Source organism: Benincasa hispida, chromosome 3, assembly GCF_027475165.1.
Source record: "Benincasa hispida cultivar pf3 chromosome 3, pf3_genome.v1.1, whole genome shotgun sequence".
In the NCBI taxonomy this organism is placed as follows: domain Eukaryota; kingdom Viridiplantae; phylum Streptophyta; class Magnoliopsida; order Cucurbitales; family Cucurbitaceae; genus Benincasa; species Benincasa hispida.
In genome coordinates this window covers 77083075-77107704 of record NC_143480.1, presented here as the reverse complement: position 1 = coordinate 77107704, position 24630 = coordinate 77083075, and the positions used below count along the sequence as shown (strand labels likewise).

General features: G+C 34.2%; 4 protein-coding genes and 1 pseudogene across 5 annotated transcripts; 3 read left to right on the top strand and 2 right to left on the bottom strand.

Annotated features, from left to right (window-relative positions):
- Window positions 1-509: 509 nt before the first annotated feature.
- LOC120073784 (uncharacterized) lies at window positions 510-2056 on the bottom strand. Its single transcript, XM_039026623.2, has one exon. It carries the CDS (start codon window positions 1609-1611, stop codon window positions 706-708), a length of 906 nt encoding a protein of 301 aa, XP_038882551.1. The 5' UTR covers window positions 1612-2056; the 3' UTR covers window positions 510-705.
- A 5379-nt stretch (window positions 2057-7435) lies between these two features.
- Window positions 7436-9436, top strand: LOC120073322 (SWIB/MDM2 domain superfamily protein). Its single transcript, XM_039026093.2, has 3 exons — window positions 7436-7574; window positions 7820-8025; window positions 9098-9436. The coding sequence occupies exons 2-3, from the start codon at window positions 7852-7854 to the stop codon at window positions 9224-9226; spliced, it is 303 nt and encodes a 100-aa protein (XP_038882021.1). The 5' UTR covers window positions 7436-7574; window positions 7820-7851; the 3' UTR covers window positions 9227-9436.
- A 1675-nt stretch (window positions 9437-11111) lies between these two features.
- On the bottom strand, window positions 11112-16043 carry FCLY (farnesylcysteine lyase). The gene is made up of 5 exons (XM_039026091.2): window positions 15401-16043; window positions 15140-15313; window positions 13107-13466; window positions 12823-12998; window positions 11112-11521 (listed from the first exon to the last, which is right to left on the bottom strand). The coding sequence occupies exons 1-5, from the start codon at window positions 15917-15919 to the stop codon at window positions 11251-11253; spliced, it is 1500 nt and encodes a 499-aa protein (XP_038882019.1). The 5' UTR covers window positions 15920-16043; the 3' UTR covers window positions 11112-11250.
- Window positions 11432-20545, top strand: LOC120074346 (serine/threonine-protein phosphatase 7 long form homolog; annotated as a pseudogene). The gene is made up of 3 exons (XR_005480960.2): window positions 11432-11568; window positions 19290-20091; window positions 20321-20545. The product of XR_005480960.2 is annotated as a serine/threonine-protein phosphatase 7 long form homolog (transcript).
- On the top strand, window positions 17215-18405 carry LOC150037538 (uncharacterized). The gene is made up of 2 exons (XM_090312039.1): window positions 17215-18016; window positions 18323-18405. The coding sequence occupies exons 1-2, from the start codon at window positions 17215-17217 to the stop codon at window positions 18403-18405; spliced, it is 885 nt and encodes a 294-aa protein (XP_090168165.1).
- Window positions 20546-24630: the final 4085 nt, after the last annotated feature.

Below are 24630 nucleotides of genomic sequence, written 5' to 3'. Positions count from 1 at the left end.
ATATATACTTTTTTAACTTGATATTTTTTTAAAATAAAATACTAACGCCTTTCCTCCAAAACTAATCTGCATATTTTTTTTAAGTTTAATGGTTTTATTAACACTTTTAAAAGTTCGTAAAAGATTTTCAAAAATTAAAAAATAAGACAAATTATTTAAACAAAATTTTAATCTTTTGTAGGAGACGAATAGAAATTGATAGAAGTCTATCGATATTTTTTTTACTATTTCTATAAATAGTTTGACATTTTTCTATTTGTGAAAATTTCTTTTAACAAATATTTTTGTTATTAAAAATTATAATTATGTGTGATTGTAGCTTAATTGGCATCCGAATATACTAATAACCATGAGATCCGCGGTTCATTCAAATGGTATTAATAATTATGTGATTTTTGTTAGAAAAATAATCATGTGATTATTTAAATTCGAGAAAGCTTTCAAAAGTTGTAATAGCTTAAAGTTTTAATTTGTATATATGACTTCTAAAACTAAATCCAAATGAAATGTGAAAGAAACTATTCTAATTTCAATTTAACCACAACAAACAATTTCATTACATTTAACAAAAGAAACAAAATGGAGAAAATCATTAAAAATTCTATAGATGATAGAGAACTAAACACTGGAGGAAAAAAAAAAGAAAAAAAGAAAAAAAAAAACTCAGTTTTTACAATTAAACTGACGATTGTCTTATCGACGAATTCAGACAGTAGACAGCGCCGGCTTCCTTAGCTCCTCGCCCCACGCCGCCGCCGCCGCGTCTTCTGACGGCAGCCCATCAAAACCGGCTAACTCCGGCGCCTTTCTGTCCTTAAACCGGCGACCGGAATTAGACAACAATTTCATTTGCTTCCTAAGATCATCAATGCTGTTTTTCAATAACCCATTCTCTAATTTCAAAACCTCAAACTGACGCTTCACTGAAAAACAATCCAAATCCAAATTCAAATCCTTATTTCCCAAACTACCCTCCCTCGAACTCGAATCCCCACCGTCCACGTGTTCGAGCCCGATCTTATCCAGCATAAACGGAACCTCTCTAAACGACATACCACCACCACCACTCATCTTCATCCCCTCCGCCGCCGGCACCCTTAGACCCCAACGAAACCTCACGGCGGCGAATTTCATAACCGGAACCGCCGTACTAGCCGCCAAATCCAAACCGGAAACCACCTTAGAAACAGCAGATTTAACATCAATAGATTCCTCCTCCGATTTCAGAACTTTCTGGAACATCACGGACGAGGACTGCGATTTCTTGATGGAGAAATCGCCAAGTTTAGGCTTGAAATGGAGCATGAAGGAGGGGTTTCCATTGGCGAGTAGGTTGAACTCGGCGCTCATGAGCATGGGGGAAGAGATCGGGGAACCGAAGGAGCCGATTCCGGTTTTGACGATTAGGGAGAAGGGGTTTGAAGAATCGTTGGGGCGATAAGCGAGGTTGAAGGAAGGGCCGGATTCGAAGTGAGTTGAGAGCTTGAGAGTGAGTTCATTGGAGGTGCCGGCGGCTATGGCGGATTGGAAAGGGAGGCCAAGAATGCTGAGAGGGATTTTGGCTCTCAGTAATGGTTTCTGGTCTTCGCGGAATTTCAGAGATGCTTTCATCTTCAGTCTCCGAAAAGTGAAAACCCTAAATCGATCTTGAATTTGTGGAGAAGATAGAGAGGGATTGGGTTTTTGTAACGGGGAATTTGGGGGCTTTGGATTTTGAAATTTGAAATTGGAATTGAATTGATTGTAAATGGAGAAAAACGCTTTCCACCGGAGATTTAGCTGAATTTTATTTATCTACCTCTATGGAGTTGGGAGCTATGGGGGCTGGTCGGTAAGTGAATATTGAATTTTTTTTTAAAAAAAATAATGTTATTTTCATATATATTAATAAAAATAGGCTAGGATTGAAAGTATTAACGAAAATAAGTTTTTAAATCGTATACCCGGTACATGATTAGTCCTAAATCGTATATGATTAGCCCTAAATCGTGTATCTAGTAAACGAGTGTCAGTCTACCGTGGCAGTCATGCAGCGTTGACTGAGGTAATCGTGTACCCGATACACGATTACGTTAAGTCATATACCGGGTACATGACTTCCTTCTCCATTAAACCGCCACGACCCTCTTCTTCCTCCATCCAAAAGCCTTCTACCTCTTTGCTTCCTCTTCTCTATCCACTCTTTGCTTCCATCTTCTCCATCCAAAATTGTCTGGAAACCTCCTTCGTGCTTCTATCTTGCGTGTCCAAACGTATCATTTTACCTCCATTTAACCGTCCGTCCAAAATCATCCAAAAGCTTCTGCCTTTCTTTGACTGTAGTAAAAATATTTCCCTGCATTGTTTTCCAATATATAATTTTCATATATATATCCTTTTGTTTGCATTTAGACTGAATTTAATGTGTAATTTATGGATCCATGATTTATTTGTTGCGTTGAATCTAGAAATATATGATTATGTTTGTCTATTTGTTTGGCTATTTTTTTGTATGATTAATTTATTGAATGATGATCTATTTGTTAGGTTGAATCTAGAAATATATGTATATGTTTATAAAAATGAAGATTGGTTCATATATATATATTATTTTGTTTGCATTTGGGCTGAATTAAATGTATGATTTATGGATATATTATTTTGTTTTTATTTGGGTTGATTTAAATTTATAGTTGATGGATGATTTAAATGTATAGTTTATGAATCTTAGATTTTGGCTGATTTAAATGTATAGTTTATGAATCTTTATTTGGGTTGATTTAAATGTATAATATTTAGATTTTATATGTTGAACTTAGAAATTGGATTTTGTTGGGTTGACATATTAACATTTTTTTTTTCAACTATAACAGTTGAAAAAATCATAATAAATATGTCAGATGCGTCATGAAGATTTAGTTATTCTTGAACCTAGAAATGATGGAGACAGTGACATTGACGTTAAATTGATAAATTATTTGGAAACGACAGTAGTGGGGAACATAATCTTGAGTTGGTACCGTCGTATATGTTCACCCAAATAGATTGGGAAATTACAAACATGTGAACTAGGGTCTACTTTGGAAGAAAGGAATATAGGTGTAAATAATTGTAGTTTAATCCAGAAAGAAATTGTTTAATACTAAAGAAGATTTATAGCTTCCTATAAAAAATTATTGTGACAGAACACTACGAAATTATTGTAATGGAATAAAATCAAGATCTTAGGTATGTGAGATGTAAATCATGGAGTGATGGTTGTACTTGGAGGTTACGGGCATGTCGGCATAAAACTCATGGGATATTCAAAATCACCAAATTTCAAGGGGAACACTCATGTTTGTTTTCAAAATTGACACAGGATCATTCAAATTTTATGAATATCGAAATCCAAAATTTGGTTAAAGTTGATCCTGGGTACACGTAGCCCTAAAGCAATTAAAAAACAATATGGATATAATGTTAATTATAGACGGGTGTGGCAAGCCAAGAGAAAAGATTGTTGTGTTTGGTGATTGGGAGAAATCATATTCAGAACTTCCATATTGATTGAGTGCTCTTGTTCATTACAACACGAACAGATTGGTTTTTCCTTCCCTCTGATGTGCCAGATACGACTATTTTTTGTCGAGTTTTTTGGTCCTTTGATCCTACAAGAGAAGGGTTTAAACATTGTAGGCCATTAATTCAGATCGATGAAACTCATCTCTACGGAAAGTATAAGGGAAAATTATTGACAGCCTTAATGCAAACGGGCATATATTTCCCCTTGCTTTTGTTATTGTTGAAGGTGAAAATTCATCCAGTTGATCATGATTTTTGTGAGCATTGCGTGAATATGTTACCCAAGAGATGGTATTTGCTTGATAGACATAAGGGCATTATTGTTGCAATTAATAATGAGGAAATTGATTGGAGTGAACCGAGAGCGTACCATCACAATTGCACCCTGAATGCCTTGAATATTTTTCATGACTTGAAAAAATGGACCCAATCACATGACAGTGGGTACCGCTATGGGTGGATGACAAACAATGCAGCTGAATGCATGAATGAGGTTTTCAAAGGTGCTAGAATGTTACCAATTACTTCTTTGGTTAGGCTAACATTTTATCGCACAAAACTGTATTTTGAACGTCGAATACAAGAAATTAGTGAAACATTCGATCGTGGGGACATGTATACAGAATATGCCCTAAGAAAACTTTAAAGATGGGAAAAACGAGCATCTGCGCATAAGGTGACATCTATTGACAGGGAAAGTCAAACTTTTGAAGTACAAACTGGCATAAGTATGATTAAGCTACCATTGTTGCTCTCTCTCGAAGCTTCAATTTTCTTCTTTTCATCTTCTTCTTGAGAGAGATATTTTATGTTGTGAGGATTGATTCATTGAGCTAGAGCTACAACTTGTAAATCCACACTATTGAGAGAGTTGTAATTGTGCCCTTTATTTTTACAAACATTTTGTAAGGGTTGCTCTTGATCTCGGAAAAAGAGTTGTTGCAGCGGTTTGATCCTCAACCGTGGAAATGATCGAGTCTCCCAAAAAAAAATTGTAGCGATTCGACTCTAAGTCGTGGAAATAGCCAAGTTCGTAGTGACATACTCAAGAGGAGCTTGGGAAGTGAACGTAGGCTGATTGTGTCGAACCACTATAAAATTCTTGCTGTCAATTTCTCTATCCCTCTCCTCTCTAATTTTGCAATTAATTTGTTATTATATTTTATTGCTTGAAATTAATTGCAATTTTTGTTCTTGAAATTAATATTCATATTGGATTATTTTGATTGGTTGTTCTTGAATTTCTACTTTCATTATCAATCTCGTTATGAAAACCAATTTGGGTACCTTAAAGTAGTATTATTAATTTCTTGATTATTTTGAGTTGAATTTATTTACATGAATTTATTGTTTAAATTACTTGTTAAAAAAAAGTTTGTTGATTTATTTAATTGGACTCACATTAGTAAAATGTTTTCATTAACTTAAATAAACCAACTATCTCAACTTATAGAGAATGAGGAAGCCAATGCAACAACACACCAAACTATTGATAGTCTTCATTTGAGCATAAAGAATTAGTTTGAAGAAACATGAGATTTTAAAGAGTAATGCAAAGTGAACTGAACATCAACTTTAAGACTACCAAAGAGAAAACAAGTAATTGTCACAAAAATACAAGCATTAGAAGAAGGAGCGTTATACATTAAAATAAAACTATGATCTCCTGAGGGATGACATGCAAATAGTCCTAGGAAAAGTTAATCAAAGTAATGGGTAGAAGAGCTCGAGGGTATGCAACATGGGCTAGAGATTTGCGAGAAACCACCTCACCTATGTCTCCCGGATCACTCCTATTAATTTTTAGGGACTTAAGATATTTTCAACATTTTCATTGAATGTTTCCTTCTTTTTTTTTTCTTTTATTTGTTTACCTTCTTTTGATCTTTATCATGTGAAATCATTGTTCTTTTTTTCTTCGTTTCAACGAAGTTCACTCATTTACTCATCATACATTGGTTTTCTTTTCTCGTTCATTTCTCCAACATCACTCTTTTAAATTAAAACAAAATACTAAAATAGTTTGATCACCAAGGATTCATCACTTATATTTTACAAGAAGCAAAGTTAAAGCTATAGAATAAAACTAGAGCAAGGGAAAACTATATGAAGAAATAGAGAGGGAAAAGATGAAGATTAAGAAAGAAAATATATAATATTAAATTCACATCATTTCCAACTAAATTTTAAGTGTAAAACATTAACCTGTTTGTTTTTTGGAAATGTAGATAATTGGAATATCTAAATGTCCAAAATGTTTAACATCATTTAATAACCATGCTTGTTTGATAGTAATATTTTTTTAAGATATCTAGAAATACATTGATGATTATGTTTATTTTGTAGGATTTCTACTTCAAAATATCTTAAATGTACATAATATTTGAAGAATGTTTTTACGACAATGCATTAATTTTAATTAAATGAATATAATGTGAATTTATATTACATATTTGTTTTTATTAATTTAAATTTTTTTTAGAATTAATATAGTTTTAATTGTTTTTCTTAGCAAAATAATCTATAGTAATATAATATTTTTTATAAAATAAATATTAATTTCAATATATTTCTTAAAAAAAAACCAATTACAATATTAAAAGAGAATGAAATACATAGTTATCAATATTTATTTTAATTGTAAAATGAAAAATGTAAATAAAGCAGAGTTATATATATATATATATATATATTCAACTATATATGTATAAAAAAGGAAGGGTTAAAAAAGAAAAAAAATGAATGGTATCAACATAGAAACTTAAAAAAAAAACCCATATATTATATGGGCATCCAAAATTCCTAGGATCCCTCCATAAAAGCATTCTAGGATGCTCAGAAATCTCTAGATGCCTCGATATATTACGTTATTGCAAACAAACGAGATAATCTAGATAATCAATTTATGAGAATGTTGGATTCCCACAAAACAAATGACTCTTAAAGGAGTTTCTTTCATTTGAAAATTTAGTCACTTTCAAATTGCTTTTGTTTCAAAAGCAAATAAGAATTTGAAGTAATTTTCAATTTGGAATTTAAGATCATCTCTACTCAAATCTACAAGTCAAATGACAAATTAATTATAATAAAATGTGCTTTTTATAGTTCTAGATTGATTGAACAAAAAGGAAATTTAAGTTTAGGTACAAACTAGATACTCTTAAGAATTGATAAATCAAATAGACATAAATCTAAAAATTTATATTAAACTTATAATTCAACATTCAAAAAAAAGGATTTATGGTATATAAACAAACTAAATTCTTGGGATCTTGGAAGAAATTAGCGATTGAATGGGTAAGATGAACATTATGGATCTTCGTTTATTTCTCGTCTTGTAATCGAGTAGTTCATTCTTTAGCTTGATAAACTTCTATCAATGGTGCGAATGGTCAATAGATCGATGCGATACTTTTGTGGTTAAGGACCAATATTGAGCTTGATGCTCGTTTTTGTAATCAATCAAGCGTTATTTCTTATTAGGGTTGGCAAAAATCCCCAGGTCCCCACCCCGATCGGGGTGGGGTATCCTCGGTTTGACTGGGGATGGGGTCAAACTGGAGATCCTAACCGGGTCCTCGGTCGGGGACGGGGCGGGGCGGGGACCAAGAGGGTATCCCCGCCCCAATTAAATTTTTTATTATATATATATATATATTAATTAAAAATATTTTTACATTTATATATATTAAAAAAAAAGTCGGAGATGGGTCCCAAGGGGACCCGTTTCCTTGACGGGGAATCCCTGTCCCCGTCCTCGCCTTCAATTGGTGGGGATCGGGGAAATACCCCAGCGGGGATGGGGAGTCTTCCGCTCCACCTCGGCCCCATTGCCAACCTAACCTATTGTTAAAAATTAAAAATAAATAAATAAATAAATAATCTTTACACATGCTAATGCACTCGAAGTTGCAAAAAATTCGAGCGCTAAGCCATAGACGCGCTACAAAACTGATCTTCCTTTTTTCATTCCGGGCCCTAATTCGCTTTCATCCCTCTAGTCTCTGTTTAACTCTTTCCAATTCCTACAGGTTTTTCTTCTCCCTTTTCAATCTATTCCATGCTTTCGATTTCTTTGCCTGTAATTTTCTCTTGATTTTCGGAGGATCTGCGTAGTCTGTACAACTCTTTGTGATTGAAACTTCATTGCACGCAAGTTGTTTGATAAAATTCCCAAGAATCGATGCCCAGGTCTTGTGCAGGGCTTTCTGTTTTTCATTTTTTTTTTTAAACTTCATTCAACGGCTGAGTAAACGATTTTTATGTTATTTTTCAGTGGAGGAGGAAGTAAACTAGTTGTGCAGAAAAATGCTTCCAAAACGGATGAAGATGGCCATTACAGATAACCCAAAGAAGCTTGCCAACTTGATTGATCTCGTAAATCTTCCTTCAACTCTCAGGGAGTTTGTGGGCCAGTCCCAAATTTCTCGTCTAGGCTGTTTCAAGTGTGTGTGGTCATATATCAAAACCAACAATCTTCAGGTTCTTTTTTTTTTTTTTTTTTTCTTTTTTTTAGATGCATATTGATTTTGCTGCTATCAACCTGACAGAGACCTCCCTTATTTAATCTACTTCCAAATATCTGTTGTAGATTCTACGTTTTGTGCTGGTTAAATTATAGATTAAAAATGGGGAACAGGGTAGGAGAAGATTGATCATATGTTTGAATACTCAAGATGAAAGTTATGAGAAACTGATGGTGGGTCAAGGTCGAAGACAAAATACACTCAATAGAACCATCTTTTTGCAAGGTAAAATTGTATGAGAAAGAGGTTACAAAGAGAGTCTGATAGAACCCAAATAGAACTAGAATGATACTGAAACGTAAAAGAGAGAACAGTTACAAGATAACTCAAGTATTCAAGGTACTTGGAAGTTTGGAACGTCGTCCCCGACTCAAGTCAAAACCATAGAAACTATCTGAGCAATTCTCTACTTTCATCCTTTAGCACTCACCTTATCTGTAACTAATCCCCCCAACAGTATGTTCTAATAATATTCCTAACTACTCCTTGTTGCATTGCTATAGAAGATGAGATCCTCTGAACAATTTTTCAACCATAGGGTCACACCCGTATGAACCCATCTCTCAAGCTTGTCTGCCTTACCACAAATGCCAATAACAAATATTTTTTCTTATTAAATAAGACCAAACCTATGAAGTCCTATTAAGGCTCCCAAAGGACAACCTCTCCTTATGCATAAGGAAATACTTAAATTGTATTATAAACTAAAAATGAGTAAGATGGACGATTTTTGTCCCTCCCAGCAAGCAACCCTTCTACTAAACCTTTATCCATGCCTCTCAAAAAAAAAAAAAAAATAGTTCTTGATTTTACTTGTAAAATAGCCTTTTGATTTTTGCACCAGTTTGCGGTACACTTTATGACTCTCCAAATGTCATATGATATGATCTTGGGAAGCTAGAAGTACTTGAAACTTTAATGAAGGAGCACTTCTTTTGACTTAAGTGTTATAAATATGTTTCTGCTGATCTATAAGTAGCTTTCTTTATTCTGATAAAAGGTCATGGATATGTATTTTTCTTGTCTAGGATCCTACCAACAAGAATGTGGTCATTTGTGATGAGAAGTTAAAGAGTATATTGCTAGGCAAGCCCAAGGTTGAGTTAGCCGAACTTCCTGCACTGATTAAATTACATTTTCCCAAAAATCCCAAGTGAGTTATACTTGTAGTTTAACCTCTGGCAGCTCCAGAGTGACATCTTCACATCGCCAATGCTTAGAATGTTTAGCCTCAATTTTGTATAACTGTCCTACTAGGTCTCTTTCTCAAATATTGTCGGGAAATTATTTGACTTAACTCTCTTTTTGTGCCTCATGTCCTTTTGTATATTATATTTGGCTTCACTTGACATTTTATAATTTTTAAATTTTTGTGCATTGTTCTCAATTAACATGGAATTGATTGGAACTTTTGTACACATATGATGGAACTTTAACAAAAGTTCGAACTTGATCCAAAACTTTTATAATGGAAACAAAAGAGAAGCAGCAAAGCGAATGAGGTGAAACATAATTAAACAATGTTCATCCAATCTTTGGTTCCTATGCATCATATCGTTTCACTCTCATTTGCAATCTCTTCTTTGTTCCCTCTCACTACTGCTCTGTACTGCTATACTGCAATTCATCAATATCATATGGAGCTGTAATTAGCTCGTTGAAAGGAAAATAATTACATTTCAATTGCCAAAATCATTTGGAATTGAACACGGTTTATTTGACTTTTGCTACAAACAATGTTTGATACATTTGTGTGTTCTGCTGTGTTGTCTTCATAAGGCAAGTGTTCGTCAAGAAAGATACGATGTTCATTCTCAAATATGGTGATTCCAACACATTAAAAGACTTATTTTCTTTTCCATGTTTAATTCTAATAACCCTAAAAAAGATCTCATATTTTTCTCTCTACCATAGGCCCCCACTTTCTTCCTCTTTCTCTATTACTCTCTCATCTCTCTTAACAAACCTCCCTCTCTTACCCATCTTCTCTGATGAGCCCAACTAAAGCCAACAGTAGAAATCGACGACCGGAGCATGCATCAATGGCAAAGAGAGGCATTCTTCGTCAACATAGACAAACAAAACAAATATGTTACAGATCCAATGAATGTCTAGAAAGTAAGGACAAACAAATCTGGCCCACAAACGAAACTCCAATAAAGGCAACGAGAACAAAACTCCACATATTGAGATTTATATACTATGTACTACATATACTATGAGAATGTAGAGAATGTAGTACATAGTATATTTAGGGGGTTATTTCTACGTTTTATCTTTAGTTTCAAATATGTCTAGATTTTTTTCAAATAATCTAAAGATGTCATATATCTTAATTTATGCCATAATTTATCATGCGTTAACATTATTGCTATATAATATAAGGTATATATTTGTAAAATACCTAAATATATATGTATATGACAAAAGAACCATTATATATGTTTGAAATAACCTTGTATATATACATAAAAATGAAGAAATTCAAAATGAAAAATGTGATGGTTTGGGCTGAAGAAACTCGAAATAGAGATTGAGAAAAGGGAACAAAAGAAACTAGTAAAAAATTTCCTAAAATGAAAAAACAATATATTAAAAAGAAGATTTGCATTAAATTAATATGAAACAACACAAACAAAATCTCCTAACTCATGAGAATGTAGTTATAAAAAATAGAAAATCTTAAATTAAATGAAAGCAACATAAATTCTTGAATACCATTTTATGAAGTCAAAATCAAGATTCTATTTGTCCCATTGGTTGAAAACTAATGATTTGATCCAAAATTGTAGCTAAAATCTCTCAATGAAATAATTCAAATTTTAGGAAATTTATAAAATTTATAAAATTTATAGGGTAGAAAGAACTTTCAATGTAAAAATCCCTATCCCAAACCTATTTTGTGATTTTCATCCTATATTTTATAAAACTGCAAGTTTCATGATTGAGAGTAGTTGCTAAACTGTTTTTTTTTCTCCTTTAAATATTAAACATATAATATTTTATTAATAATAACTTTCAAACCCCAAATTCCAAATTCCCCCTGCTGTCCAATACTTCAACAGAAGAGAGAACCACTTTGAGTTTGGGTTTATCTCTCTTCATCATACAACAAAAACCTGATGATATACATGACATATTGTTACATGATTATACAATCTCAAACAGAGAAATGTTGAACTCAAAGATCTATATGCAAAGCTGAAGCTTCTCGATCCGAATCAGGGTTGAGATGTAACAAATCGGGGCCGACCTTTGCAAAAAATCTGGAGAGGATGAGTCGTGCAATGTTTTCGGCTGCAACAGCACTGGTCTCAATGGTACTGGCTGCATTCTCAAAAGCATTCACATAGTATAGATGCCGACCATCCAAAATAAAAGGTGCAAATACTTCAGGAGCCTTGAAGTGGGGATATGCAGCCCAATCTATCCGAATGGTCTCCTTTCTTATTCTAACAACCAACAACAAGTCATGTGAGAAAACCAAATACACATAAAGGTAAGGAGAATGGCATGAAAGTTTCTAGGTTAAATTACATGTTTTGTCTCTAACCTTTCAAATGTGTATCTATTTGGTCCAAGAACTTTAGAAAACTAACATAATGATAGGAATGCTATGGGAAAATAATTGAAGTATTAATAACATATTAGCAATTAGTTAAGAAGTTTGTTAGGGATGTTTGGTTATAAATATATGGAGTAGAGGAGGAGGAAGCTAGGCAATATTTTTGGAGTATATGTTAGGATGGCTTGAGAGTATTCCCAAGATTGGGAAGGTCCAAGTACCTCGAACACTTGGTTTATCTTGTAATTCGTTATCATTTATCTTTCAGAATATTTAGGCTCTATCACACAGCTGAAACTCGTCTCTGAACTTTAGAAAGTGTCTAAACTTTAGATTATGTATGTAATAGGTTCTTCAATTTTCAAATTGTTCTCTAATAGGCACTTTCTATATTATTTGACATCCTTTAAAACTCATATATCTATTAGTATTAGACACAAAACTGAAAGTTTTAGACCCTTATTAGGTGCACTATTGAACAAGTATAACAGATCAATTGTACTAAAAAATATGTATAAAAAATATGTATAATAAATCAATTAATCTAAAAAATTGAAAATATGTCCCAGACTATTGGATCCAACATTAAAAGTTTAAGACTTATTAGACACTTTTATAATTAAACCTATATAACACGAACTTAAAAAAGTGTAAACACTAAACATGCAATTTTACTAAGCTTTTAACCAGAATAAATCTTATCTACTGCTCATAAAATTTTAGAATCTAGCTGCCTTTAAAGAAGACCCTCCTTTGTGTATAGCTTCCGGGAAAAAATAAAAAAGAGCATTTAACTAACAACACTGTGTCCTCTAGGTGTTCTCTATCCAAGGCCTTTCCTAATTACTCTATTCAGGAAATTAGCCTGAACTGTAGTATTTTTATTTTCTACTTTCTTTTAATTATGGCTTCTTGTAATTTGAGCATTAGACTCTTTGATGCCTTTCTTCTTTCTAGCACAAACTTATCATTTCGACAGAATCATACTTATACTAACCATATTTTTCCTAAACCATCACTCCAAAATGTGCATAAAGTTTCTCGAAAATAATAACATACAAGAAGATACCGAATGTAAAAAACTTGAATCGACATCCATACAAAATTAAGTAAGCAGAATATTTCAGCAACAACGCATTCCTTCCAAGTTCAAATAAAGAAAAACAGAGATAGAGCATTTAGATTTACCTGAAGATCTTATCCAGTAGGGTATCTTCCATTGGTTTACGAGAGAACATCTTGTAAGTCTTATCGTTCTCATCATGTTGCTTAAGAACTGAAATACTTGAAAATTGTACATTGTCAGTTTCTGTTGTACCCACCAACTTTGGAAGCTTTGATGAAGCCTTCAGGCCAAAGTACCCCTTGCACGAAAAAGAGAAACAAAAGCATCAAGACGTTAGAAGAGATGAAGAGAATGAAGATAAACAATTGGAAATAATAGAACCATTCAAAATCTCAAATATACTCACAGGATCTAAGAGGCCCCTAACAAATGTTGTATGAGTATGCTGCAATTCTCTCTTGGGAATTATAATCGGAGGTGTAAACTCAATGTTCAGCTCATCTAGAGGAGTAGCAACTACAGTAATTTCACATGAATAAATATTTCCCTTGTTAGACTTGACCTCGTAATATTCACCTAGGTAAGAGATTGACTCGATTTCTTCTTGCAAATGTAATGTGCTATCTGAGTGATTTATCAGTCTAGCAGCCATCTGCCAGTTACCACCTTCAACTGACCACAACCCTCCACCTGATCCTGCCAACGAAACTGCCCCAGCAAGTCCACTAATAGAGACACTTTGACCATAGTTAATTCTTGTGATAACCTGCACAGATCAACCGACAACATTTAAAAAAAAAAAAAAAAAAAAACATAAATTGTTCCATCTGAAGCAAAAAAAAGGGCCTACATCTGTAAAAAAAATAAAAAATAAAAATTATAAAAAAAAGAGGGAACAAGAACAAACAGGATCTCAAGCAACAACCCTACATTGTTTAAAAGTTAAACCATAGTTTGAGTTTTATGCCATTCTATACTTGATTAAGAAATATAGTAAGCGGAGATCCAAGAAGACATTATAATTAAAATTAAAAATTGGAAAAAGAATAGAACACTTAAGTCTGGGCTAGGAATCAGAAATTATCAACTTCACAATGACTTGCTTTGCATGCACAAAATAAATGCATAAATAATTCCACATTCACCACCCATAAATTTATTGATCTCTGAGCTTGAATTTGTAAACCAGAAACAAACATAATATTTACATTTAAAGAAGTCTCAAGATAGCAAAACTTCAGACATAAATAAAGAGATGGATTGATTCATTCTTTCGAGTGAGTGCCCATCACATGCTTCTAGGATGATTGTGTGATTTGTAAATTACTAGTTACATGGAACAAAAAAATGATAAAAATATTGACACTCTACATTAAAGGTTAAAATTAACAATGGAAATATTGATATCAGCAATGCCAAGTTTTGAAATGACAAAAACTCCAACAAATATATTATGAAATACATTTGATATTCTATCATAACTGATGCTGATCATATTACTACTGACACCATCGTAATAGCTTAGTGCTTTTTCTAACTTAGAGTGACTTTGAGATGGCTTTTGGGATAACCACTTCTAAGTAGAGCACTCCTTCTGTAAGCACTTTTAAGAGAAAGTTAATTAAGTGATTCTTCTAAAAGAACTTCAAAGTACTTTATACCCATTTTTAGAATCTCAAAATAACTTTTGATCACCAAATCAAACATAATGAAAATTTGAAATTACCTTTCCAAAAGCGAATGGACCTTTAAAAAATGTCACTAACTAACCAAGATTGTAAGCAAATCTATGAGTTACGTTATACTATACGAGAACTATACCACCATGGTGACAAATACCAAACTGATCAAAAACAATTCTCCATTCGAGGCAAATACTGGTAATCAAATTAGTGTTGAACAAAAGTGTCCGAGGAATTCATGCATAAAAATGAATTGCCAAAGGTTTTGGCTTCAAAAGATTGTGGATCAGAATTTGCTTTGAAACAGTTACATAAATCTTTACGGTATGCCATATCAAGACCTCAAAAATAAGAAATCCTTCATACAGTTCTATAAACTACCCCTGATTCTGGTTTGGAACATTCAGACAAAGTCTTGGAAGCCACTGTTAATGAATATGTACAGTTTCATCTCTGCAGCCTTTCAAAGAGCCGATTTTCTCTCCAAATCTAAATGAAATCAACAAACTTCCTTTGTTTCAATTCAAATTTCACTAAGAAATATCAGAAACTCACACCAAGAGAGCCAATTTTAACACGTTTGATAATAGCTGTTTGTAGCTTTTTACATTCAGGGATATACTCGTATCCAGCAGAACAGAGAAACCTCCTCAACCCCCAAAAGCAATAAATCATCATAAATAATGAACAAAAAGAATCTAACTTAATAATTTATAGAGGTTCATGCGAACAAGAAACGAAAGTCAAAAGTACTTACAGTGACAAGCTCTTGTATTAGCAAGCGAGACAACCGAGCATCAATTAATTCCTCATACAAAGTTCGAGTGGTGAGATTGTGCAAACCAGACCAATTAAGCATCTCATTTACAGTCTCAAAGACAGGCCTAGATTCAAAGCCTTCATAGTACTTCGAGAATCTTTCTACGGCGCTCTGCATCATCAATTCACCAAAAATAGAGAATCAACACTAGGGTACTTTGGAGAACCAGGTCAGATCAACGAAGAAAATGATAAAAACCTCAACAAATTCCTCCATTCTGAGAAGCGAGAAGCCGTATCGGAGGAACATGACGAGCTGATTCCATAGCTCCAAGATCTTATCCAGAAAAGGAACCGTGGATGTGAGGCCGCTCGTGAGGGTTCTAAAGACGAACTTGTGGCCGTCCCAAATGCCGAGAGAGAACGAACCGGAAGAGGAAGGTTTCTTGACAGTAAGATTGAGTAGCTCAGTGAATCTCAAGGCGTGAAGATTCTTGGGGTGCAAGATGGATGCTCCGGCCTCGAATGTGTCACTGGCGATGTTGACAGTGGCCATCCGACCGCCGACGATGTTGTGGCGCTCGAATATCCGAATGTTGAAATCGGTGGAGGCGTTGTACGACGGAGCATATTGCCGGAGGAAGTGGGAGACGGAGGAGCCTCCAATACCGCTGCCGATAATACATACAGTGGGCGGTGGTGGTTGAGTAGTCGCTGGCGGAACGGTGAGAAAGCAGAGGAACAGGGAGACGATGATTGACCAACGCACTACGTACATTTTTCCGATGGTGATGGAGCTTCAAGGAAGAAAGCACTTGATGAAGCTTTTTAATTAACTATTTTTTGTTCAGAATTTTAAGAATTGCAATTAATAAAAAACAAATTAAAAATTAAAAAAAAAATGTAAATAAGATTGGGGAATTTTTTTTTTTAAATAATGTTTTTTTAATAAATAAAGACAAAAATAGGATTGGGGGAAAGTATTTCCAAAAATAGGTGTTTAAATCGTGTACCGGGTACACGATTCCTTGGCCACCTGGCACCCCCAGTCTGGCGTGGCAATCATGTAGGTTTGACTGAGGAAATCATGTACCGGGTACACGATTACCTTATGTCGTGTACCGTATGTCGTGTACCGGGTACACAATTTCCACACATTAAAAGCTCTGTCCCAACCCTTCTTCTTCTTCACTAAAACGACTACTCATATTCCCTACCGCTGATTTCCCTCGCCCAAATCATCGATCCCTCATCGAAATCGTCGATCCCTCACTGAAATCTTTCAAAACTTTGATTTTGCTTGACTTTCAGTCCTCCATTTGATCTTCACCGAATCTAGCGGTCGTGGTTCTCGATTTTCCTATATTTTTTGCTGTCGAATTTTGCTTGGTATATTTCTTTCTCTAGTTGGGCTGATCTATATTTATATGTATGTTTTGGACTGTTTTTGGGCTGAATTTTGCTTGGTATGTTTTTGTATAAATAGTTATAGTTTAAGTATGTATAAATAGTTATAGTTTATGTATGTATAAATAGTTATAGTTTATGTATGTATGTATTTATAGTTTATGTATAGTTATGTATGTATAGTTTATGTATTTATAGTTTATGTATTTATAGTTTATGTATAATTATGTATGTATAGTTTATGTATTTATGTATATATAGTTATAGTTTATGTATGTATGTATAATTTATTTATGTATAAACTATAGTTTATGTTTATTTATGTATGTATAATTTATGATTATTTTATGTATGTATAATTTATGTATAGTTTATGTATAGTGTATTATATAGTTTATATATGATTGATTTAAACTTCGAAAACTTAGAAAACTTAGAAATTAGAGTTTGTTGGGTTGACATATTAACATATTTTTTTTGTCAACTATAATTGTTGAAAAAAAACATAATAAATATGTCGATGCGTCCTGAAGATTTAGTAATTCTTGAACTTGGAAATGATGGAGATAGTGACATCGATGTTATGAATTATTTGGAAACAATGGTAGTGGTGAACAAGATCTTGAGTTGGTACCGTCGGAAATGTTCAACCAAACATATTGGGAAATGACAAATTCAACATTTGAACTAGGGTCTACTTTGGAAGAAAGGAATGTAGGAGTAGATAACTGTAGTTTAATACAGAAGAGGATGTTATTTAATACCAAAGAAGATTTACAGCTTGCTGTAAAAAAATATTGTGTGACGGAACACTACAAAATTGTCGTAGTGGAATTAAATCAGGACCTTTGGTATGTTAAATGTAAATCCTGTAGTGACGGATGTGCTTGGAGGCTACGGGCATGTCGACGCAAAAGTCATGGGATGTTCGAAATCACAAAACTTCAAGGAGAACACTCATGTTTGTTTTCAGAGTTGACACAGGATCATTCAAAGCTGGATTCAAATTTCATGAGTATCGAAATTCAGAATTTGGTTAGAGCTGATCCTGGAGTACCTGTGGCCCTACTTCAAAAAGCCATTAAAAGACAATATGGCTATAATTTCAATTATAGACGGGTGTGGCAAGCCAAGAGAAAAGCATTAATTGCTGTGTTTGGCGACTGGGAGAAATCATATTCGAAGCTTCCGTATTGGCTGAGTGATGTTGTTCATTACAACCCAGGAACACGAGTAGACTGGTTTTTCCTTCCCTCTGATATGCCAGGTACGACTATTTTTGGACGAGTTTTTTGGTCTTTTGGTCCTGCAAGAGAAGGGTTCAACCATTGTAGGCCATTAATCCAGATTGATGTAACTCATCTATACGGAAAGTATAAAGGAAAATTATTGACAGTCTTATCTGTTGATGCAAACGGACATATATTTCCCCTTACTTTTGCTATTGTAGAAGATGAGAATTCGTCCAGTTGGTCATGGTTTTTGTGGGCATTGCGTGAATATGTTACCCAAAGAGAGGGTATTTGCTTGATTTTTGACAGACATAAGGACATTCTTGCTACAATTAATAATGAAGAAATTGGTTGGAGTGAACCCAAAGCGTACCACCGATATTGTCTTCACCATGTTGCCAGTAATTTCAATACAAGATACAAATCGAAGCAACTAAAAAATTTGGTGTTTAAGGCCAAAAATCAACACTAAAGGCGTAAGTTCATTCAATGCATGAAAGAATTGAAACAATTGCACCCTGAATGTCTTGAATTTTTTTCAGACATTGACTTAGAAAAATGGACACAGTCACATGACGGTGGGTACCGCTATGGGTGGATGACTAGCAATGCAGCGAATGCATGAACGGCGTTTTTAAAGGTGCTAGAATGTTACCCATTACTTCTTTGGTTAGACTAACATTCTATCGCACAATATTGTATCTTGACACCGAAGACAAGAAATCAGTGAAGCACTCGATCGTTGGGATATATATACAGAATATGCCCTAAAGAAACTGAAGAAGTGGGAAAAACGAGCATCGGCACATACGGTGACATACGGTGACATCCATTGACAAGAAAAGTCAAACTTTCGAAGTACAAACTGGCATAAGTATGATTTCTCCCTACAAAGGACAGCACACCCAAGTTTTAAGCTAGAAAGAAGGGACATGTTCTTATAATAAGTGGCAATCATTCAAGATTCCATACTCTCATGTAATTGCAGTTTGTAATTACATGCGTATGACATACCTACCACTTATTGATGAATGCTACAAATTATCCAATTTCAAGCGTTGTTACGAAGGCCGCTTCCATCTAATTCAACACCCAGATTATTGGCTAGAATTATCATTTACAGAAGTTCATCCAAATGCGAACTTACTCAGAGAACAAGGTCGGCCAAAAAGTACGTGAATTCATAATGAAATGGATTAGAGAGAAGCAAGCCAAAAAGTGCGATGTACAATTTGTAAAAGAGAAGGACATAAGAGACGCACTTGTCCACACCGTACACTTGGTGCTTCATCGTCTTTGGGTCATTAGAATTTTGATTTTGATTTTTTTTTTTACTTGTATTCTTTGTGTAAATAATAAATTTTCATGTATTTGTATTCTTTATGTATTTATAATGAATTTATGTAATGAATTTATAAACTTGTTTTATGTAATTGTATTTTCTTATGTACTTTTTATGTATCTTTTATGTTATCAATTCTATTATGTAATATAATTTGAACTTTTTAGGTAATGGAGCCTAGTCCTTCTAATCTTGTCCAATTGTACCAACAAAACACTCATCGTTCACAGGCAGTATGGGATAGTTCATCCACTACAGTGTTGAGTTGTCGGAGGAGGGAGGCGACTGCACAGAGTACTATCCCATTTGATCATCGCACCATTCTATACGTTCAGGAGGTGGGTTTTCTTGGGGTTGCACAGATTGGTTTCATCCAGCTCGATTGGCACCTGATTACTACTCTAGTTGAGCGTTGGAGACCAGAGACCCACACATTTCACCTACCCTGTGGGGAATGCACTATTACGCTGCAGGATATAGCCGTACAATTTGGGTTAAGAGTGGACGGGCAACCACTGACCGGCTCACTACAGTATGACTGGAAGAACGTATGTGAAGAGCTCTTAGGTGTTCTACCAGAGGATCTGAAGGGATCAAGATTGAGTATCCCTTGGTTGGCATCCCAATTTCCCGAATTACCTCCGATGCTGACGACATCAGCGTACGTAGGTACGCACGAGCATACATCATGCAGCTTATTGGAGGATTTTTATTTGTCGACAAGTCAAATACTCTGGTGCATCTCATGTTCCTCCCATTATTGTCTGATTTCGAGCACGTTGGTACGTACTTGTGGGGTGGTGCATGTCTTGCATGGTTGTACAGAGAACTTTGTCGGGCTTCCAATGCACAAGCGTTGGAAATAGTGGGACCACTGATACTATTACAAGTGTGGGCTTATAATCGATTTCCAATCGTAGCACCACAAGTACAACTACAGGCCCCAGATCATCGGCCACTTAGTGTCAGGTATTATTTTATTTATATATTTATTTCGTTACCATTTTATGTAAGAATATAAATTAATTGTATTTTTTATAATTTTATATGGAGTGATGTATTAGCTGCCTCTGAACAGTTAGCAAATATATTGCTCGTGTACAGGAAAACATTCGACATGCTGACGCCTAATCAAGTAGTAAATATGTATATAAATGAATATTTAAAAAATTTTATATGTATACTTTTTTTTTGTCAGGTTATTTGGACAGCATACTCACAGATTTGGTCATCATTACCTGATTATTGTCGTGATGATGAAGACATCTGGTTGACTGTTAGCCCTCTTATATGCTTCCATATAGTAGAGTGGTATCATCCAGAACGTGTGCTGAGATAGTTCTGATACGACAAACGATACCTTCGTTGTCCTATACACTCCCAGAATTACACCAGATCGATTTAAGGGGCAAGCACGACCAAGACTGGCGTCGAATCCATGCGGAGTATTTATCCTACTGGCATGGATGACGTGATCGTTGTGCACAGGGAGAATTAACAGATGGGTCAGCTGTATCAGATGACTACTTTTCCTAGTACAATTCGATCACGAGGCGATTTATCTCACCAGACGGCACTTACTATTACTACATGGTATGATATTTCAAATTAGACATTTTCCATATATATAATATGAATATTGTTTAATTTTTTTTTTTATTCTACAGAATAATTTTATCGGCGACGTTCAATAATACTTATATACCGGGTACACGAGTTCACTTGACCGATCAACCAGTCGTCAGCTGACTGGATTAAATGGGCTCCTGTATCGGGTATACAAGTATGCCACATAGAAATCGTGTACCGGGTACACGATTTCACTACCCTAGATCTGTTAATACTTTTCCAAAACACCTATTTATGAAAATATTTCCCCTCCAACCCTATTTTTGTCATTATTTATTAAAAAAATTATTTTTTAAAAAAATTCAAGATTGGGGGTTAACTTTAACAATAACGTAATTTCTTAAGGTAATGGCAAAAATAGGGTACATAGTAAAAAAAAAAAAAAAAACTTTAAAAGTAGAATTAAAGGGAAAAGTATTGACCAGCACAATTGGTGCAATGATACACGATTTAGATTTCTTTAATTTTTATTTAAAAAATTTCTTTCTTATTTGATTTAGTGTCTCAAGATAAAAGGTAATTTTATCAATTCTTTTATTTCAAAATAGAAGTTCACATGAAGCTAAAAGTTTGAATTACAAGCTAAAATTATCTCTCAAATTTTCACCTGGTGGTCGTCTTTGTATTCCTCTGGATTAGTTTTGCCTTATTGTCGTTGTTGTCTACAACGAATACGTCTTCGATCAGTGTCAGCAACAATGAGTCGTCTTGTCTACTGAATAGTATGTCCTACATTACCAAGTTTTGTTCATACACTAAACTCAACTCTAGTAAATTGTGTTGTACTAAATATTGTTGTACATATTGGACAAAATTATTATGTATGATAAAAAAATAATACTGAATAATGTTCATATCATACATTTGATATACATAACATAATAAAACTCTTACCATGCAGTAATAGTAAGCGTCGTATGGTGTGATAAATTGCATCTTGATTGAATCGTACCAAGAAAACTAGTCATCTGATATTGTTGGTCCATTTGTCAATTTTCCTTATGCACAACGATCATGATGTGCACATTAGTATTATATATATTTTGCATAAATTCAACGTCAGTCTTGGCCGTGCTTATCTCTCAAATCAATCTGGTTTAGTACCGATAGTGTATGGCACAATGATGGTACTATTTATTGCGGACTAAACTGTCTCAACACACGATTTGGTTGATGTCAAAATAAATCAGCGGAAACTCAAAATAAGGAAAGAAAGATTTTTCCTAACGCCTATCTTTGGCACTTAAGACTTGATCACATAAATCTCAATAGGATTGAGAGATTGGTAAAAAATAGTCATCTAAATCAGTTAAAAGACAAGTCTTTACCTCCATGTGAATCATGTATTGAGGGAAAAATGACCAAAAGATCTTTTTCAAAAAAAGGTCTTAAAGCCAAATAACCTCTAGAATTTATACATTCAGACCTTTGTGGTCCGATGAATGTTAAAGCTCGGGGAGGATCTGAATATTATGTCAGTTTCATTGATGATTATTCCAGATAGGATTATATTTACCTAATATGTCATAAGTCTGAGACTCTTGAAAAGTTAAAAGAATATAAGACTGAGGTTAAGAATCTATTAGGTAAAAAGATAAAAACCCTTGGATCAGATCGGGGTGGTGAGTATATGGATTTACAATTCCATAACTATTTAGTAGAACATGGAATTCAATCCCAACTCACAGCACCTGGTACACCACAACAGAATGGTGTAACAAAAAAGAGAAATCGAATTCAGAAACACCGTATGAGTTATGGAGAGGATGTAAAGGTAGTTTACGTCATACATAATTTGGGGATGCCCGGCACACATGTTGGTGCAAAACCCTAAGAAGTTGGAACGACATTCAAAGATATGCTTATTTGTAGGATACCCTAAAGAAACAAAAGGTGGTCTATTTTATGATCCTCAAGAAGATAAGGTATTTATTGTTGGATTGTATCATCACGCAGCAGAAGCGACAAGGATCATTAAGCACTCTAATTCATTAATTTTGGCAGAAACGAAAGCATGCTCTAGCAAAAATAAATGGGTTTCAAGTCATACCTTTGTAGTCCTCTTGAAATCTCGATTTCCAGCTGCAAAACTCTCCAAATCTTTGTGCAGACCACCCTAAGATCTTCTCCACTATTTTCTTAGTACTCTAGATTGAGTTATGGGACTCAAAATAAGCTGGAATCAAAGAAACTTGGAGAATAGCTCAACAGCAACCCACTTGAAGAACACTTTCTTCAACCAAATTTTTCAACAAAAAATCTTATGATTGCATTGCCTCAAATTCACTCCAATCTCTTCAATATATTGAAGACCATCATGCCATGAGAATAACTGCATGAGATGCAGATCTTGCTTGGGGTAATTGAAGCTAAAGATGGTGGGTTTAGTGTGAGTTACTTGAAGATGATGATGGAAAAACTCAAATTTTATTTTGTGTTTTTCTTCTTCTTCAACTTTTCAAAAATTGATTTCATAAATAAATTTATTTTCTAAAATTGAAAATGTTATTAATTTTATAAAATTAATTTCATAAATTAATTTATCTAATAAAATCAATAAATAATTCTAATTAAATTAATATCAAATATTAAATTAATTTTACACAAATCCAGCTTCATATATTTAAATCATATTTAAATATTAATTCTCCAATTCCGTTTAATTCTAATTTGAACGTTTCGAATTAACTTATCACGCTACTCTAGAGCTAATCCATTTTCGAGCTAGTATGGGGACCGCGTGGACCTACAGATCATGGGCTCCAACGATCCGAGATTAATCGGCTAAACTCATTAGACCAAACTAACCCCCATTTGTTAACTAATAGGTCACTCCATTAAAGCCCATAGTTGAACTCCCCTCACTGTAGATATAATATGTCCACTCGATATAACCATGATTAGTAAGTTAATCCTTCATAGGTTGTTCGTAATAACGGTTGGGTCGAATCTCTGTTTTATCCCCAAAATTACCTTTTATTCCTTAAGTCCCACTGATCCTCTAATGAACAATTGTTTTGTGATTCAATTAATCAACAAAACCAAGTTCCTTTCGGACCAGTGAAAGGGTGGGGCTCTTTGTTCAAGACCCAGAATTAGCACTTAAGGGAACAACCTCTCTAGTATCCCTAACAGCGGGTAGGAACAAATTTCATCTTGCATCATATGTCCCCAACTATATATCCGGTCTTACCCCTAAAATGGGAGGTTATTGAGTCGGCGCTGTTGAGCCAACCCTCACCTATGCAAATCTAAGGATAATTCCGAATAAATAGGAGTTCATAGTTAGCTCAGGATTAAAGTCAAGTTACCTAGGTCATCGCTTTAAAATAGTCAGACTTAAATAGTAAACAACGTTATAAAGTAAGCGTTACTATTTTCGTGGTCCGGTCTTATATAAACCCTTTTGTACAAGGACACCCCCACTCCTCATGTCCCAACATGAATGAATTAGGATCACTTCATTTGTAGCACTTTACAACTCTTTGTAACAACTACAGAGCATGCCGCATCCAATAGTGTTACCAGAATAAGGAACCCAACCTTATTCATATACTATAGATCATTTTGACTATATACTCGAACTTGATCCACTTTTATGTCTCCACATAAAGTTCAAGTACTCATGTAATAGTCAAGGGACTTTTAGGTTTATTGGATTTCTAATAAGCAAAACATTTGTTCAATAACAACTTATTGAATTTTCAGAATAAGTTCTATTGTTTACAAACCACAAGTTTTAGGATATAAAACCCAACATTTGTATCAACAAATGCTATACTCTTAGAGGAAGATCACATAAGAAATCATCATCCTCGTAGTAAACTAGTATTAGATGAGTTGTCCATGATAGAACATAAAGAATGCATGCACAGCAGA